At 40.5% G+C, this 20,291-nt stretch overlaps 1 protein-coding gene and 1 non-coding gene across 2 annotated transcripts in view; both read right to left on the reverse strand.

Annotated features, from left to right (window-relative positions):
- Window positions 1-19,227, reverse strand: part of LOC103717855 (elongation factor Ts (DUF810)) — a 35,740-nt gene extending 16,513 nt beyond the window's left edge. The window contains exons 1-3 of the mRNA XM_008806394.5: window positions 15,901-19,227; window positions 13,689-14,558; window positions 12,802-13,257 (exon numbers count right to left, since the gene is read on the reverse strand). Coding sequence (XP_008804616.3) covers window positions 12,802-13,257; window positions 13,689-14,558; window positions 15,901-16,425 — 1,851 coding nt within the window. The 5' untranslated portion in view covers window positions 16,426-19,227. The remainder of the gene's footprint in view (window positions 1-12,801; window positions 13,258-13,688; window positions 14,559-15,900) is intronic.
- LOC148715426 (small nucleolar RNA R71) lies at window positions 2,884-2,989 on the reverse strand. The gene has a single exon (XR_015974187.1). It is a non-coding gene; the product is annotated as a small nucleolar RNA R71 (small nucleolar RNA).
- Window positions 19,228-20,291: the final 1,064 nt, after the last annotated feature.

Below are 20,291 nucleotides of genomic sequence, written 5' to 3' on the forward strand. Positions count from 1 at the left end.
TGGATTCACTGTTCATATGAACAGTATCCCGTGAAAACACTGTTCATATGAACAGTGTTTTTACAAATATATATATATATATATATTTATGTATATATAAAAATTAAATAATAAATAAATAAATTCACTGTTTATCTTCTTCTTCTTCCCGACTAATCCACTGTTCCTCCCGTTGCCAAATCTTCCCGTGATCCCGCCTCGCTCACAACAAACGCAATCCTCCCCCGCGCGATCAAAGGAGCTCGCCCCAACGTCGTCGTCGGCCACCTCTCTCCGCCGGATCCCGTGGCGCTTCTTCCTCCCAGCGTCCGCGTGCCACATCGTCCGCTTCATCAACGCCTCCGCCTCAGCCCGCGCTTCCTTCCTCCCATCGATCACGACCCCAGATCCATTCCTCTTCAGCCATCAAGGATCCCGCAGCCAGCCTCCCATCTCAACTTCTTCCGTTCCAAGTCAGCCTCTCAGCATCCCGTGATGCTTTCCCATTAATCCCGCAGATTCCTCCTTTCCGGATCAACATCTCCAGCATCCCGTGAGATCATGCGTGAGCCCAAGCATCTAGCCGTCCCTCTCTTCTGGATTCAAGCCATTCGCCAGCCGTCCCAGCTAATCTCACGGCAGCTCCCATCGAACCAGCTCCCTTGATCCAGCCTTGCGTGCAGACCGTCCCAAGAATCATGCGTCCGTTCCCCATGAATCCATCACCAGCTTCAAGGCTCGGGCGATCTATAAAAGGGGGGAGAGGAGCTCGGATCGGAGGAGGAGGAAAACAGGGGAGAACCCCTGTTTCGGTGAAGAAGAAGAAGCCACCAGCCGAGAGAAAGAAAAAAAAAAAAAAAAAAAAGAAGAGAGAGAGGAGGAAAGAGAAGAGTTTGTGTTATTCTGGGAAGAATGAGAGGTGAAGGCTTTCATTTGAAGATGGAAGGACATCCGGCCACCATGCGCGGCTGAACACCTAGTCTAGGGCTGGATGAAGCCCTAGCAATGTAACAGGGCATTGTAGTTCTTACTCTTTTAATCTTTTTGGAGTTTGTTTAAATTCTCATTCTCAATGAAAAATTATTTTATGATGTTTAAACCTTGAGCATGCCATTTACTATTCATGTTGCTAAAGTAGTCTAAGATGATCCATGCCTAGGAAGATGAGATGTGCTACACCCTAGATTAGCATACTTAGGTAGACACTTCATGCTATACCGAAGATGGATCTTCCTAAAACTCTTTATGCTTTTATTTTAAAAGGCTTGTAGCCAAAATTGCATGCCTCTCCAAAAGATAAAAACTAAGAACACAATCCTTGATGCAATGCTATGTGGTGGATTCCAAACCCTAGATCTATTTACCTTGATAAAATTTCAATTCGTACTCATAGATTAATTAAGTTAAATCAAGTTATCAAATCCTTCTTTTTGATTTATTTTTAAAAGAAAAATAACTTGTCTCCAATCCCTGTGGACCGACACCCGTAATCACTATCCTACAAGATACGTGCTATTGCGTGGTTTATTTTCAAAATTGAAAGAACCGATCAATTTTTGGCGCCGTTGCCGGGGATTGCTTGCATAGTTATTTTTCCTATCATAAAAAAAATTAATTAATTAAAAAAAACTTTCAAAAAAAATATATATATATAAAAAAATTATTCTCTATTATTGTTACTTTTCTTATCTCCTTTTTCTCTTCTACTAATTTTTTTTTTTTCTCTTGGTCTTATTTGATCAGAAATCGAAGAGGAGATCTGGGCTATCAGAAAGGAATGCTTTGGAGGTTTGCTAAAAAAAAATTTAAAATTGCTGGGGAAATTTCCTTTGGTAACCTCTAAACCTTTCTTATTTAAATTAATTATTAGCTTGAAATTTTGTGGTGATTGTTTGATTTCAATTTCAGCAAGAGTGTGAATGCATGCTTGATACACATACACAAATCAATTTGCACATAGTAAGGGCAATCACCCCAACAAGATAAGAGCCGGATTTCATCACCGGACTCTTGCTCAACTTAGGTGAACTCAATCTCACGTAGTGTCATCTTTAATTAAAATCAATTAGACGTTGGCCCCTAGGGACATTCGAGCTCAATAGGACGAAGATCACCGAAGGTTGCACCAATTTCGCTCTGTGGCTTAGTTGATGTCTAGGCAAGCTTTGTCCTTATAAGGGAGACAGTTCATCTGTTCGAGGCAAGTGGGTTTTAAGTGGGACCTTTGCGAACGCATCGTGACCCCTCCACTTACCTGGGAGCTTACCTGGTCAACTCGGTTCATTAGACCGGATTGGAGGCTTAGGTGCCCTCTTCAAACCAGTTAGGAGCTGTCTAGTGATTTTAGGACAAAGACTGAGATGATATGCTTTTCTCTTTTATTGCATGCTTGATTGACCGAGTACTAGTGTATGCACGGTAGTCGTTCTAGAGTACAAAATCTATTACCTTTTGACCCTGAAATAGAACGAACCCTTAGGAACATTCGAGCTAAGATCAAAACATTAGGATCATACCCACCTCTTAAGATGGCTGAAGAACAACCCAAACTCCTGAGGGAATACTTTACTCCCACTATTTACACTTCCCCATCTTACATTCGATTACCTGAGGTAGCAGCTGTACAATATGAAATAAAGTCTAGTGTGATCCAAATGCTTCCATCTTTTTATGGGCTCACCAATGAAGATCCATAAAAACACCTAGATGAATTCCTTGAAATTTGCACCACTGTCAAGATTCAGAATTTCACTGATGATGCTCTGAAACTTAGGTTATTCCCCTTCTCCCTTAAAGATAGAGCCAAGCAATGGTTGAATTCTTTAGAAGCCAACTCAATTCGTTCTTGGGATCAAATGCAACAAGAATTCCTTAAAAAATACTTTCCCATAGGAAGAACGAACCAGTTTAGACGTGCCATTACAAGCTTCTCCCAAACTGAGGGAGAAGAATTTCATGAAACTTGGGAGAGATTTAGGGACCTAATCCGTAAATGCCCTCATCATCAAATACCTAAGTGGCAACTAGTGCAATGTTTTTATGACGGATTGACAGAACGAAACCGTCAGATGATCGATGCTGCATGCGGGGGCACTTTTATGCTTCAAAATGAGCATGAAGCATGGAAATTATTTGAAAATCTTAATGAAAACTCCCTCCACCATGCTTCATGTTCTCGTCAAGCACCCCCGAGTTCTCAAAGAAAAGGGACCATTTGTGAAATAAGTCATTCTATGGACCTGTCTAGCAAGGTAGATGCATTGTCCCATAAGATTGACCAACTGATGATAGGTGGGCATTACATGAACTCTTCCCAAGCACAAGTGTGTACTATTTGTTCTAGCCCATCCCACCCTATTCATAAGTGCCCTTCAGCGCCCCAATTCCCCGAACTCGTGCAAGAACACATCAATGCTGCTCAAACACTGCCTAGACCGGGTAATGACCCATTTTCCAATACATATAACCCGGGATGGCGAAATCATCCAAACTTTTCTTGGAAGCAGCAAGCTTCGAATACTGCCCAACCATATTCCCAAAATCTTCAAAATCCTCAGAATTTTCAAGCCCAACAAAATATTTATCCCTACCGTCCCTCGACTCAATTTCAACACACTTCTCCTCCACCCCAAAGAAACACAGCCTTTGAGGAGAAAGTGTTGAACGCCCTTCAAGGTTTGGAAACCATTACACAATTAGTGCACTCTCATACGCAATCAATCGCCAAGCTAGAATCTCAAATGGGTCAACTAGCTAATGCACTAAACAAGCGAGAGGAAGGAAAACTTCCAAGCCAACCACTAAGTAATCCTAGGGGACAATACATGGCTCAAGAAAATCAACTAAATGCAATTCATCATGAACAAGCCAATGCTTTGACTACCCTAAGGAGTGGACGTGTAGTAGACAATAAGATTGGGGAGGACAACAATAAGGAAGATGAAGAAGAGGATAGAAATGTGTCAAATGAAAAACCTTCTTCTTCTTCTTCACCTAGTCCACCTTCTGCCAAAACTCATATCCCAAAGGCTCCATATCCTGAAGCTCTTACTTCACCCTCTCCATTTGGCAAAAAGGGAACTTCATTAGAAGAGATGATGGAGGTCTTCAAACAAGTTAAAATCAACCTTCCACTCCTTGATGCCATCAGACAAGTTCCCTCCTATGCCAAATTTCTCAAAGACCTTTGTACACAAAAGCGAAAATCTAGGACACATGTGCCTAAAAAGGTCTTCCTAACTGAGCAAGTGAGTTCTATTCTCCAACACAACACCCCTCCAAAATTCAAAGATCCTGGTGCTCCCACCATCTCCTGTGTCTTAGGAAATAATTTCATTGATCGAGCACTCTTAGATCTAGGGGCAAGTGTCAACCTTTTACCTTATTCAGTTTATGAGAAACTTCGTTTAGGTGAGTTAAAACCAACCTCGGTATCCCTTCAATTGGCTGATCGATCTGTAAAAACACCACGTGGGATAATTGAAGATGTTCTTGTCAAGGTAGATAAATTCTATTTTCCAGTAGATTTCATTGTCCTTGATATGGAACATGAGCCCAATCCTAATAAACTAATCCCCGTTATCCTTGGGCGGCCCTTTTTAGCAAGGGCCAATGCGTGCATCAATTGTAGAACAGGGGTAATGAACATATCATTTGGGAATATGAAGGTAAAATTAAATGTGTTCAATGCGGCCGACCAACCCGCAAGGGAAATTGAGTGTTTTATGATAGACAAAATAGATGACCTCATAGAAGGAGATGCAAAAACTATCTCACTATGTCTGGTTGAAGACAATAAACTTAGCGCTTGTTGGGAGGCAACCCAATTCTCTTAGATTATTTCTTAACATTGAGGACAATGTTAGGTTTAGGTTTGGGGGTATTCATCTTGATTTTAAAAAAAAAAAGTTAAAAAATAATAAAAAAAATCATTTTTTTAAAAAAAATAAAAAATTAAAAATATTTTTTTTAAAAAAAATGTGTTTATTTTCATAAAATAATAATAATAAAAATCATTTTTTTAAAAAAAAAGTTTTTGTTAAAAAAAACCCTAATTTATATACATTTATGCGAGAATGATAAACACACAAGGTATATAAAATCTAAAAAGCCCAATGACTAGTGGGAAGTAATACAAATTTAAGTTCTTTTTATTAAGTCTCTCTTAGGGAGTTGTAAGCTAATTAATACTTTGGAATTTCACTACACACTGGCCGACTCTTCTAAGGTCTAGGCTCGACATTATGTTGAGAGTATGGTAGCAACCTTGGACCCTGATGAATCATACTTATCTAATCCAAAAAAAAAAAAAAAATCAATAAAAATGGATTTAGTCAGGAACATCGAAAAGGGCTACCTATTGTCAAAGGTCAAGTGGGCTTGTGATGAGGACTCCGAGCATAAGTCCGTAGGGGAGTCTTGATGCCCGACACCTTATGCCAACTGGTGTGAGAGTTGTCGACTGATTGCTCGTTACACGGAGAAATCACCACAAGAGTAAAAGTGCACAATTTATATATCTTTCTTTAAAAAAAAAAGAAAAAAAAAAGAAAAAAAATGTTGTATTGACCGAAAGACAATAGTGTGAAAGCCGTCGTTGTAAAAATTCGAGTAAACTGGAATATTACAGATAAAGCCCGTGAGGTACTAAAGTAAACATCCACAACTCTCAAAATCCTGCAGATAAGATGATTTTGAATCAGTGAGTAGGTCTTTTCGACCAATCCTTGGAAACTACTAGTATTAACAATATTTTGGAAATCCGAACCCTTAGCTTGTGTACGGTCCAGATTTCACCGAGCACTCCAATATAAATAAGTCTTACAACTCCCTAAACGAAAACTTAATGACTTTAACTTAGATTGCATACTAATCTAGAATTTGGGCTGACTTAGTAAATAAAACCGTGTGTGCTTTGAAATTCTTATCATTTATGTATCTTAAATTAGATTTTAATTTAAAAAAAAAAAATTTTTTTTTCTAGCTAGTATGCACTTGGAATTTGAAGTTTCATCAATCGAATTAAAAAAAAAAAAAAAAACAACGACAACAACAACAACAAATTAATCATAACAATAAATGATATTGAAGTTTGAGGGTATCTTCACTGGAAACCCTCACGAGACTATAACTCGTCCACTAGGGTAACCTAGGGGTTTAAAGCCTTGTTGCATGTGGTAAATGCAATCGCGATGCCTGCGAAAGTGAGTTAGAGTTTTTCTTTTCTAGTTTTATTTTGCTCGAGGACTAGCAAAACATAGGTTTGGGGGTGTGATAAGTGCTGATTAATCTATAATTTAATATTCTTTTTCCAGCACTTATCAATGTTCTTAAACGGATAACTACTTGTTTTACCATGAAATCGAATAATCATTGAAATAAATTTAAATTATGGTAAGAAGTAAATAATTCTTTTCTTAAAACCGACTCTGAACTTGTCCCTCTTCCGGTTGCGATCTTTCATGAAAACTACAAAAAAACATATAAGGAGGAGATTGTGTTGACCTGATTTATTAACCTAATAGAGTTGTAATCAAGCCGAGGTTATAATTAAATGGGTTTTTGTCCTGATTCGATCGAAAGTTATAATTAATTATGTATGGGGCAAAAGTTTGATTAACCCTTTTTATTAGGTCACGGTCCGATTTTTAGTCTTGTCGGGTCGAGTTCGATCTGAAGCAGCTCAGGAAGAATTAAATTTAAATAACATTGGGCTCGAGAACAATTTCAAGCAAATCAACAATCATGACCCACCTCAAACCCAAAGTCAATTCCCAACCAATGCCTTGCGTGCCTTCATATAAAATTTATAATTTTAAAACAAAAAAAAAATATAATAATAATAAATAATAAAATAATAAAATAAATAAAAAATAATTTCGGGACGAATTACTGGATTCACTGTTCATATGAACAGTATCCCGTGAAAACACTGTTCATATGAACAGTGTTTTTACAAATATATATATATATATATATATATATATATTTATGTATATATAAAAATTAAATAATAAATAAATAAATTCACTGTTTATCTTCTTCTTCTTCCCGACTAATCCACTGTTCCTCCCGTTGCCAAATCTTCCCGTGATCCCGCCTCGCTCACAACAAACGCAATCCTCCCCCGCGCGATCAAAGGAGCTCGCCCCAACGTCGTCGTCGGCCACCTCTCTCCGCCGGATCCCGTGGCGCTTCTTCCTCCCAGCGTCCGCGTGCCACACCGTCCGCTTCATCAACGCCTCCGCCTCAGCCCGCGCTTCCTTCCTCCCATCGATCACGACCCCAGATCCATTCCTCTTCAGCCATCAAGGATCCCGCAGCCAGCCTCCCATCTCAACTTCTTCCGTTCCAAGTCAGCCTCTCAGCATCCCGTAATGCTTTCCCATTAATCCCGCAGATTCCTCCTTTCCGGATCAACATCTCCAGCATCCCGTGAGATCATGCGTGAGCCCAAGCATCTAGCCGTCCCTCTCTTCTGGATTCAAGCCATTCGCCAGCCGTCCCAGCTAATCTCACGGCAGCTCCCATCGAACCAGCTCCCTTGATCCAGCCTTGCGTGCAGACCGTCCCAAGAATCATGCGTCCGTTCCCCATGAATCCATCACCAGCTTCAAGGCTCGGGCGATCTATAAAAGGGGAGAGAGGAGCTCGGATCGGAGGAGGAGGAAAACAGGGGAGAACCCCTGTTTCGGTGAAGAAGAAGAAGCCACCAGCCGAGAGAAAGAAAAAAAAAAAAAAAAAAAAGAAGAGAGAGAGGAGGAAAGAGAAGAGTTTGTGTTATTCTGGGAAGAATGAGAGGTGAAGGCTTTCATTTGAAGATGGAAGGACATCCGGCCACCATGCGCGGCTGAACACCTAGTCTAGGGCTGGATGAAGCCCTAGCAATGTAACAGGGCATTGTAGTTCTTACTCTTTTAATCTTTTTGGAGTTTGTTTAAATTCTCATTCTCAATGAAAAATTATTTTATGATGTTTAAACCTTGAGCATGCCATTTACTATTCATGTTGCTAAAGTAGTCTAAGATGATCCATGCCTAGGAAGATGAGATGTGCTACACCCTAGATTAGCATACTTAGGTAGACACTTCATGCTATACCGAAGATGGATCTTCCTAAAACTCTTTATGCTTTTATTTTAAAAGGCTTGTAGCCAAAATTGCATGCCTCTCCAAAAGATAAAAACTAAGAACACAATCCTTGATGCAATGCTATGTGGTGGATTCCAAACCCTAGATCTATTTACCTTGATAAAATTTCAATTCGTACTCATAGATTAATTAAGTTAAATCAAGTTATCAAATCCTTCTTTTTGATTTATTTTTAAAAGAAAAATAACTTGTCTCCAATCCCTGTGGACCGACACCCGTAATCACTATCCTACAAGATACGTGCTATTGCGTGGTTTATTTTTAAAATTGAAAGAACCGATCAGGGTATAGAGGGCACGGTAGCCGGTGTCCCTTTGTTCATTTCGGAGGATATCATTGCCCACATCCTCCACCTTCCACAAGTAGGGGTGGCTCCCACACACCCCGAGGATAGGACTGAGGCCCTTACGGCCATACTAGGATATCCTCCTCAGTCCCCCTTAGACGAGGTATCCGCTAGCTCACTTCCAGTTGAGGTGCGGATCCTCTTGAGCATCCTGTCTAGGTCCTTGTTCCCTAAGACCGGGAGATTTGATTTTGTATCTGAGAGAGACCTAGCTCTCATGTTCTACATCCTCCAGGACACCCCAATCAACTTTCCCAAGATGATGTATAGGTATCTATGTGAGCCACTAGATAGACCTAGGCTCACCCTACCCTACGGTATGATGTTCACTCTTTTGTTTAGGGAGGCCGAGATTCCCATTCCTGAAGGGGAACCCTCTAAGGCATTGCGATGGACTGATCGCATGCGTCCGGGGACCCTACACAGGATGGGGTTTCGGAAGGTAGAGGGGACCTGGGTTAGGAAGTCTTCCACCTCCACACATACCACCAGACATTCCCCTAGTCCTGAGCCAGATTCTGACTATCCTGACTTTTCCTCCACTTCTGCTCCTACCACCTCAGCCGGACCCTCCTCCTCAGCTCCACCACCCATGGAGGTCCGGATCGCTCCTGAGCAGCTCCTGGAGTTGCGGCAGGAGATTGTCCGAGACCTGCGAGATGATCTGCTTAGGGAGCTCCGAGGTTCAGTGCCTGCTCCCTCTCCTGCACCCACATCTTCTGAGTTGGTCCCTTCCTTGACAGCCATGACAGACATGACGGCCCATGTACGGGAAGAGATCTACAATGTCCGGAGCTTGATCCAGGCCCAGTTCTCCAGTATGAGCGAGGTCACGAGCACCACTCGGACGATGCGCGATGACATCCGGAAGGACATGAGCACCACTACTCAGGGGGCCGAGCGCTTGTCGAATGTGCTCATCGACAAGCTGGACGCACTTCAGAAGTCGGTGACCGAGCTCTCCACTACACATAGCAGGGCCACTTCGTCCATTATCTCTCAGCTCGGGCATGTTACAGATGCGGTCACCCTCCTCATGGAGCAGAACAGATTGAGAGGAGCCACATCCTCGAGAGGAGTTACATCCTCGAGGAGACCTTAGCTGTTTTTGTGTTGACATGTATTGTTTTGCTTTACTTATTGTATTCTCAAATGTATTTACATACAAATCAATACAATGAGTAGCCATATTTTCTGCAATTCTGTGCCATTTGATCTATGATTGATTGTGTGTTCTGATTACCTCCTTTTTGATACGATGACAAAAAGGGGGAGAAATATTTAATAGATATGTAAATGGAATCAACATAAAAGGAATCAAAATGAAAATTAAAACATAATTTGTTCTTAGTGGATTTGGTACCTCGAGGCTCATTATCTCTCTGTTGGGGCTCCTAATGGAGTAATCTCCAGAATCTATTCAAGGGATATTCGGAGATTAATTGAATCCAACTCAAGAACAAATTGACAGATTTTTCCTCTAAAAACTAAATATTCAGTTCAAAAACTTCAATGCATTAAAAAGAAATTCAGAGAATCAAAACAAAGTAGAATGCATATGTTGAGGGGGAGAATCTGAATTTTTTAAGAAAGCTAAATCATTAATTATATATAAAAGCCAAACAATTGATTGCATAATATGAAGGCTTATATAATTCCAAATGAAAGGGGGAGCTTTAACTCCAAAATTTATTGCTTCACACCTTTCAAGCTTGGATATATTAAATTACCAGACATTTGAATTTATTTATGGATTTTATTTCCTTGTTTATTGAGCAATTCACTTTACATATACTCAAAGTTTTGTCATCATCAAAAAGGGGGAGATTGTGGAGTGATTGATTAAAACCCCTATTTGATTTTGATGAGCTCAAAGCATTTGAGTATATCTTATGTTTACTAATGAATTCAATTAAGTGTTTCAATGAAAATCGTGTCTAAGTGTTTCTAGACTTGGTTCAAGATATTTTGGATAAGGTATGAAGTCAGTTTGAACCAAAGTCTGAGACTTGAGTCGACTCCAGGATATTACGAGTCGACTCCAAGCGTATCAGAATCACTGGCACGGGCTCGAGTCGACTCCAGACCAGTACGAGTCGACTCCGACTGAGAACAGACAGACGAACAGAAAGCATCAACTCAAAACCTGTCAGCGAGTCGACTCCTGAAGTGCGCGAGTCGACTCCGATGCTTACCGAGTCGACTCCGGAGTAATATGAGTCGACTCCAAGAAGCTACAGACAGAAAAGTCAGAGAGCGTTTTTTTTCGACCCTGAGATTCGAGTCGACTCCTGTGGAACGCGAGTCGACTCCGATGGTTGGCAGGTCGACTCCAAAGAAAGTGAGAGTCGACTCTCAGTGGAACACAAGGCAAAAGTCAGAGAACCGTTTTCGGACTCTGAGATTCGAGTCGACTCCCGCAATACGCGAGTCGACTCCAAGACAGCGCGACCCAAAAAGACAGAAGATCAATTTGTTGTCTCTGAGAGCCGAGTCGACTCCCAGACAGCTCGAGTCGACTCCAAGGCAGCGGTACACCAAAAAGGCAGAAGACTAAGTTTCGGAAACTGAGAGCCGAGTCGACTCCGGGGAAGTTCGAGTCGACTCCAAGACTGGACGAGCCAAAAGACAGAAGATCGGGAGTTCGGGCTCTGAGCGCCGAGTCGACTCCCAGGACTGTCGAGTCGACTCGAGCGGACCAAATTGAAAAGTTGATCTACGGATTTCACGGGACGAGCCGACTCCGAAAATGCCAAGTCAGCTCCAGAAGTTGGCGAGTCGACTCCAGGTCAAGACGAGTCGACTCCCAGTCGAAGAAGCTACTTTAATTCAAATCCGGAACAGTTGCCGAGTCGACTCCAGAAAAGCATGAGTCGACTCCCGCTACAGCCGAGTCGACTCCTGATCGCGCGAGTCGACTCCGACCCTAACGGACACATTGTCAGGTTGTGCAGAGTGTGCAGAACGGGCAGAAAAAGGTGTCTAACGGCTAGTTTCCGTGGGGGATGGCTTAAATAGCCACAGAGGACTGTAGCAAGGCAGAGAACTACCATTCCATTCAAAGAGATCAAGCATTTATTCTCTGCAAACTTGCTTTCAACGAAAAAGAAGGAAGAGCGCCATTAACTCCATCCAACAACCTCTTCCTAGCATTGAAAGAAGTCTCCTCCTGCATTCAAGTCGATCAGACGTTCCAGAGGAGACTCAAAATTCAAGAAGCCTTATTCTACTCCAACGCAAAAGTGTTTGAGGGCTCTTAACTTCTCTCTAGTTTATATTGTAGCAAATCTGCTTTTTAAGAAGCTCAGTTTTTCTGTTTGTTTCTTATTCTTTCCATATTGTCTTTGCTTGATTCAATCGGAGGATTGAATCAAGGGTGTAGAGGTTGGTTGGTGAGCCGAGTGTAAAACCAACGTGTAAGGGTTCGATTGTGATCCCGGAAAAACAATCGGGGTTGGTTCTAGTCGGTGAGCCTGGGAAAACCGACCGAGTTCGTTGTGAGCTCGTAAAACAACAAGTTTGGTTGTGAGCTTGGAAAACAACCGGCTGTAATCCAAGGGGTTATAGTGAATTCCCAAGTGAGACTTGGGGAGTGGACGTAGGAGCAAGGGTTAGCTCCGAACCACTATAAAATCCTTGTGTTTGTGATTGTTTGTCTCTTTCTTTTACTCTCATTTCATTCACAACACACAGCAATCAATTAGTCATCTTGGTAAAGCATTAATTAGTCATCCACAACGTTTTAATTGCAAAATTATTTTAAAACCTAATTCACCCCCCCTCTTGGGTTGTCTATCTGGGCAACAAAGACTAAATTACCTTCATTCATTTTTCTTATTCCGACTAACAAAATTTTAAGGTATCACAGATAATTGATCCAGTAATAGTGTTTTTTATAAAATAGTGATTCTTTTTAAAGATAATTATGAAATAAGCTCCAGCGTATAATTTGAATTCTTCTGCATTTTAATCATATATAATCATAGATTTCTAAATCATAAATAATATGAAATGAATAGCATTGCAAGGATTTTTCATGGTGTTATATTGAATATGTAATGAATAATTATGAAAAGATTAGCAATTCCACAATTAAGTTTAACGGCAACATTCAGTGATGAAGTTTAAAGGCAGCCACCAATCTGAATGTATGTAGACATTGTGCTTAATGTGTGGAACAAGAAAAAAGTAAATTAATGATAGAGGCAGAAGATTTTAAATGCAACCAGCAGGCCAGATGATATGTACAAAAACTACGCATTAAGGCATTTGCATATGTCCAGTAAGTAAGAAGAGAAATTACAAATAAAGCCAACAGAAGCAAACCTCTTGCTGTAAGTTCCGGTCGACCCACTCCTTCAGTCTGTCTACTCTTGTCTTTATCCAAGTTTTCACAAGATTAGCGATTGCAGATTCAGCCTCATAAGGAGGCATCTCTCGGATCAATGACTTACCACCATCATCACTATCAACGGAATCTTCAACAGCAATATGTACAAGATCTTTCTCTAATTTGTCTGCAGCTTTAAGCACTTGGACTGCATCTGGTGTCAGTTCCGCGACACCAGTTATAAACTGCTTAAGTTCATTACCATAACACGAATGGAGGGTAGCAACAGCAACACCTGCAGACAGAGGATGCCACTTCTTCAATATAGGACTGAATAACGTTTTTTCCTTGCTTGCTAGATCACCAATGTCCTTTGCAAGGATGGCAAGAACTGGAGCTGGAGTACTCTGATTTTTTGTTGATCGCCTGCTTGAGTCTGCTTGTTCCATTCTCTGCATCAAAACACTGATTGACTATCCCCAATTGGGTTGGCAGTGATATAAAAACATCCAATATAATCCAGTTAAAGGAATAAAGTTTCTCCAACAACAGGTAAATAGGCCATTTGTGTGTGTGTGTGTGTGTGTAATCTGCAGTCAACTATCAATAAATATAAATCCCCAAATAAATAATTACCATTATCATTCAATGAACTAATATTCATGACCTAATCAGTATAATTCAGTTTTTATGATTAATTTGGAGTATAGTAACCTTAACCTTAAACAATATGATGATACAAGCTTTTCTTTGGCTTAAAAAGAATTAACTGGTACAATTCTAATCCACTCTTCTAAGAGTCATGAAAGCATGTGCAAATAGTACAGTAGACAGAGTTAAAAAGGGCCATTCAGAGTTTAATTTGCAGTTGAAGAGGAGTTACCTGAGCAAAAGCAGTCCGGAGTGAGGACCGAATGTATGTATCAATCCTGCTGCGAGCTACATCAGTTTCTTCTCTCCTCTTACGACGATACTCTTGTGAAATATCTTCCATTAGTATCTTGGCAGCCGATACTCCTAAAGAAACAATACTTTGCATGGATTCAATATTACTAGGATCAAAGGTATCATGGTAAGCAAGAAGTCTCTTCTCTGTCCATCCCATTATCGAGCTCAATGTTGAACTCAATATCTTAGAATAAGCTGAATCTTTTGTTGCTTTGGCATCCTTAGCAACTTCAGCTAACTGATTATCAGCTGCAAACAGTAGATCAATGTCAACTTGACCAGTTGTAACAAAACGGTGAAATAAAGCCCAAGTAAAGCAGAGATTATGATGCATCTGATTTATCCCTAGGATAGTCCAAGTCTTCTTTATCAATTCTAGAACCTCATCAATTTCGTCGATTATTGATCCTTCCTCGCTGTTATCAAAACAAGCTTCTAGCAGCATTTGGTACAGATGGAGATTCAGTGGAAAACCATCTGCCCAATGGCATGTATCTGAAGCAAATCCGTCAGAAGCTTTGCATGCCAGGGCCATCACAGCACTGCGTAGAACCTGCATTGACTCTGAATTTCTTCCCGTTTCAAGTGGTCCCTCTGAAGCTCCGCGTATGATTTGTCTTAGCCGCTGAGCTGAAACATCTGATTTTTGTAATGGACGAAAAGGGTGTAAGAGTAATCCAGCCTCGAGAATCTTTAAGTTCCTAAGCTGCCAGGTTTCGTATTCTTGTTGATCAGGAAAGTCAGTAGCCTTGAACTGCTGCAATAACTCCAGTGGCAAAACCATGGACTCCATGCGTCTCCCAAGCTGTTATTTGGGGAAGAGGAAAAAAATGCCGCTGTCAAAACACAATGACTTTCTTCTTTTTCTTATTTTTTGCAATGTAAATATCTTGAAAGAAACAAATCATTATATTACTAGCATTGATGCTCCAGGCAAGTAAAATCAAAAGACAGAGTTATTCTAAGGGCCCTACTGTTTCTTTAAATGTGAAACAGAAAACCAGATTCACATGATCAAATGATGACAACCAGCATTTTTCCATGACAATCTAGTACTGAATTACCCTGCCAAGGGATCTCAATTTTCAAAGAAACAGCAGATTGGGTAGCTTCTCATGTTGCCAATCACTCTGGGATAGTGTTCTGGAAGTCTTTTTCTTCTATTCCCAGGCAGTTTCATGACATTTTGAACTCAGATTCTGGTAATTGTATATATACTAGGGCTGTATAATAGTAACCACACACCCCCACCCACCCCAACCAAACCAAAAAAAAAAGAAGAGGAAAGTCTAAGCATTGGAAGTGAAATTTTATTGCAAAGAATTAAATAGACAGGTTAGGCTTAAGTTATTGCATAATGGTTTATAGCAATTACAATAAACCATACTTGAGTGGAACATTTTAGCATTTCAATCTGTAGACTGGTGGATAAACACCCGAATTAACACATTCTTTTGATCGCAGCACTGTACAAAGCTATAGAAACCTCTAATAACATAGCATCACAAGATTTTGTTCGCAGTTTACAAGCCCAATTACCACTCAACAGTTAAGTCGGCTGCAGGATATAAGTTACCAACTGAGTTGAGACTCACTATACTAATAAGGTTAGCGTGGAATCAGCATCACCACTAGGATTTCAACAAAATGAAAGATCAGTAATCAACATAAGATTGGTTTATAGTTAAAAAGTAGAGGGGAACCCAAAAAAGATTTGCCCCTTGACCACCACAGACAAGATTAATCAAAGCCGGAAAATAGTTAATTTAGGTCGCAAATAAGAACATGAATAAGAACTTTAAGAAAAACAACCCCCATAATGCAGCGCCAGATAAAATGGATATTTGAGAGCGAAGAGAATAATTATTTGGCGGCTTAAAAATTTAACTGCAATGAAGAATATAGCTAGAAGTGTCGACATAATAAAAATAACTCCGCAGATTAAAAGCTTGAGCAAAGTTAGTTGGTAAATTTAATGAAAAATAATAACAGGTCACCTTTTTTATAAATGATCTTCTTAATTAAAGAATTCAGATATGCTTCTACCACACATCAAGCATTATGTTACATAATAATATAAAAGAAACACCCAAAAAAAAAAGGAAAAATACAGTTGAACCGAAAACCCTAAAAATTTCAGAGCTGACCTGACTCGCGGCAGCCCGGAGCAGTCCCCGCCGGATCCGGGAGTCCGCCTGCTCGGACATCCCCATCTGCACCCTCATCAGCTCTCCGACGGTAGTCGGGCGCTTGGAGCCCTTGGACGGGCTGCTCTCCTTGCCGGGGCTCTTCTTCGACGACTTGATCCCGAGGGCCTTCTTCATCTTACTGGCCGCCGTTGAGGTGAGCGAGCGCTGGAGAGACGAGGAGGAGGAGGAAAGCGGCGACGAGGACGCCGGTGAGGACAGCGATCGGTCGGCGGAGGGCGGTGTGCGCTCGGACTGGGGAATGTAGGTGAGGGGCTTGCCGCCGGTGGAGCGGCAGGCCGCGACGAAGATCTCGTAGGCGGTCTCTCGGAGCTCCGGATCTAGGAGGCCGCAGCCCAACTGGCCGTAGGGGGAGGGGAGATCAGCGGCGGTCATGGCGGCGGTGGACGAAAGCCTCAGGGAGCTGCCGTTCGTCTCTCGCTTGGAGTCCCCCAGGGCTCCCTTCTCTCTAAAGAGCCGAGCCATCTCCGCCGGTAATTCTCTCTTCTCTTTTTTATTTATTTTTCTTCTCTTCTCCTCCTCAAGGATGGTGGTGGGGTTGGTTGAGCCCTGAGAGAGAGAGAGAGAGAGGAGGGCTACAGGAGTTTCGAGAGAGAGGGGAAGAAAAGAGAAACAGAGGAAGAGGACGGGGGTAGGAGATGAAAGAGAAAGAAGGACAACAACGGGGAGTTGGATGACAGCAGAACGGGATCTTGGTTGTTTCCTTTTCTTTTCCAATCCTTTTACTTTCCTGTGATTGTTACTGTAGAGGACTCGCTTTGAAATAATCAAGTCTTTCGCGTGTGAGTATAGGTTTAGGTGAATATATATATATATATAAAGACCAGAAGTTAATGCTATTAATAATACCCTTTGCAATTTTAGTAATGGCTTTTTTATTAAAAAAATAATAAAAAAAAAGCAACACGAGGACTTTCTAGGAAGTTATCCATTCTAGTACTATTCTTGCCTAAGCACATTTAACTGGAGAGTTCTAATGAAATTCGGTGTATTAGTGTTGGTATCATTGACCATTTTTGCAATTTTAGTGGTACTTTTCTGACCATAAATATGGGTACTTGGTATATGGGATTAGAACTGAAGATTGTGTAATTGATAGAATGTGTTGTTACAATTACCATGTCGTTGTCAATTCATGATTGAAAACAATATCTTTGATTGATTCACAATCCTAATTCTACAAAGAAGCATTCCATCTAGCAAGTCTAAGTAAGGCGTAAAATTTACTGGTCGCAAATTTATGGTGAGTGCTTGTATGTTGATCATTTGTTGATGGCTAATTAGGACTTATTTTTTATAATTTTTCATACTCAATTGTGCACACTCGTTTATTAGTTCATGCCACAACATTTCGGTTGCTTATGACAAACTTTAGGAAAAACGAACAAACAGATACGGATTTAAGTTTTCCTCCCTATCCAATCTGTTGAATTATGTTCCTGAAAGGAACTTGAGCGAAGAATGTCAGTTCTCTTGAAAGACATTCTAGTGGAAACGTGCAAGCATGGATGAAATCCTCCAGTGGCAAGAAGCATTTGATCAATTTTGCAAGAAAAATGAAAGTCCCTGGGTAACTTTTAGGCAAAAAAACAATAGAGAATTTGTAGGTGGGAAAAGAAAAGTTGACTCGTGACTAATATGGATTTGATCTTCTTGTCTCGACACAATATTATAGGTTACAAAATTTAGCCAAAGTTATTCTCAAATGCTTGAAGAAAAGACAATCCTATGAATCCAGATTAGATTAAAAATCTTTAGCATCCATAGCCTCTTGACCACCCTTGTTCCCTTAGAGGTGTTATGCATGGCAAGAAGGAAATAGACAGGGGCGAACTCATGAATTCAGTGAACAAGTTTTGATGCCTATTAGTGCCAAAGGCTTTTGTCCAAATTATCTCATATATCAAGCCTGTAAATGATTGTCAGAAAGCTACAGTTTTGTCCCCTTTTCGCTTTTTGGTATTCCAGGGGAGGAGACCAAGGCATGCCTACAACTAAACAAAGGAGAAAATCATGAACTAAATCACCAACATTAAAAAATAAACCATATTTCTGTAAGAAAATATAAAATATATAAATAAATCTATTTCATTCTACAAGTTTAAGTTTTTGGGACAAGTGGTAATTTCAATCTGGTATCAAAGTAGAGGTCTTAAGTATCCTGTCTCCGCACTTTTTAACTTTGTTATTAAAAACTTTCACATGTTAGGCAATCTATTAAAGAAAAATCCGATTCACATGTGAAGAAAAATATAAGAAAATATAAACTATATAAATAAATCTATCTCATCCTATAAATTTAAGCTTTTGAGACAAGTGGTGATTTTAACAATTTCAAATTGATTTGGAAGGCTATGAAATATGGACCCCCTTTCTATCATCAGGAATATATATCTATATATGTAGTCATTAGTGATCAAGAATTCAATAGTAGCAGTTAGGGTGGTCAGTGTTAGAGAAGCCTGCCGATTTCAAGACTTTGAAGACATGGTCGGCCGTCAGCCTTGGAAACTTTCTGAGTGAATTGGTCCTCGTGCCGAGTTTTTTTGCAGCGTCCACTGCAGCACGGATTACAGCAGGGTGAAGTTTGTCCATTTGCCTAAGGGTAAGGTTCATGTGTGGACAAAAGAGTAGATGCCCTCAAATGGTGATTTGGACGGTGGACCCACTCAAAGGCAAGGAACATGCGAGCTCTTGGCCAAAGTGGGGCAATTAAAAAAAAAACAGCCCATTTGGTACATGAAAGTGATCCCGTGGTTAAGGTGAATAAGATGAGTCATATTAGCCGAGTCGAGTGAAACCTGACACATGGATTCTCTTTTTCGCCTTTTTATTTCCCTCTTCCTTTCCGTACTCTGTTTGATTGGCTCGTTAATTGAGCTCTATGGTCGGGACAAAGAGCCTAACTTTTGGTCGAGGCATAAAGCGGGACAAATTAGAGCCCCACCATATGATGGGCAGCAACCAAGGGGATGACTTGTGAGAGACAAGCACCCAAAATTAATGGCTCTCTATTCCAAATGCTACAATGATGGGGCTTATGGTCCCAAGCCCCATCAAGCTCTTGCATCGCTTTTTGGCATCCGCCCTTTAAGACTGTACCAATTTGTAGGTAACATTTGCTGAATTTATGTTTTTCAACAGCATAGAATTCTAGATTGGCCATGGAAATCATGGGCTCAATCTAGTAGAATCAATCTCACATTGAAGAACAATGAAGATAAACTAAATTGATTCAATTCCAATAATCAAAGAACAAAACAGAAAAATAAATCTAGTAGGAGATCGTGAGGATCTCTTATTAGCCTAATCTAATAAGAGATTGATTTATCTTTTATTAGCTCAAGTCAAAGATTCTAGATCTAAGACCCAGCTTAGATGGTGAACCTTGCGTCCGAAACTTATTTAAAAGAGAGGAAGGGTCTGCTCTAAACCCAGATAAGAGCATGTGATGTTCTTCTGTCTATGATTGGATACCAGGAGGGCGAATTCGCATCCGAGGGACATGGAATGAATCCTGGTGTGCACTTGGCACGTGTGCGCCTTGAATTAGGTGAATATTAGGTATGTCACATGCGATTCTACGTGCTAAGTTTGATAACTTATTTTAAGGCTTGATCATATGAGATGAGAAAGGATAATATTTGGGAGTTGGTGGAGGATATAAATCAGAGGTGTGGCATCCAATAGATGGGATGTATTGTGAGGTACGCCTTTGAACCAATAAATTGACTCTTTTATCCTGGTCGGCGGCCGTTCTCCACTCGATTCCTGATGGCAAGGTGACCTCAGCCATCCTTGGTCGTTGTCGATTCGGTTTCCACTGATCTATCTGGAATCCTAGATATAAAACCTTGGACATATATTTACACTAGATTTATGGTTTTTTGGTAACCTTGTGATAACCAAGTTTGTGGTTTCTTTCACTAATGCAACTCAAGAGTTGCAATGATGCATTTAAATAAATCTAAAATGTCATCGTGATCTATTCGGGCATCTTTTCATCAGACCAACTGGACTCGAGAGACAAGAGGTTGGCGGGTAAGTGGTGGCACTTTTTTAACAAAACGGCATCAGCTCCCGTCCATTCAAGGTGCTTCCACATTTGGAGGATAGCAACAGGGATGATGTCTGAGGCAAACGTATACCAAACACAGCCTCAGGATGGATCGGGTCAAATATGGCTCGAATACTGGGTCAAAAATTTATCAATACAAATTCTATTTATTTATTAGACATATCAAAATTTAAATTTTAGATTTGATATATTTATTAAATAGGTAATATAATTTGACATGCACAGCTAATTTACCGTACAAATCGAACCAAGT

This window comes from Phoenix dactylifera, chromosome 1, assembly GCF_051530095.1.
Source record: "Phoenix dactylifera cultivar Ajwa chromosome 1, Ajwa_hap1_PhDact_Kaust_v1.1, whole genome shotgun sequence".
NCBI classification, from domain to species: Eukaryota; Viridiplantae; Streptophyta; class Magnoliopsida; order Arecales; family Arecaceae; genus Phoenix; species Phoenix dactylifera.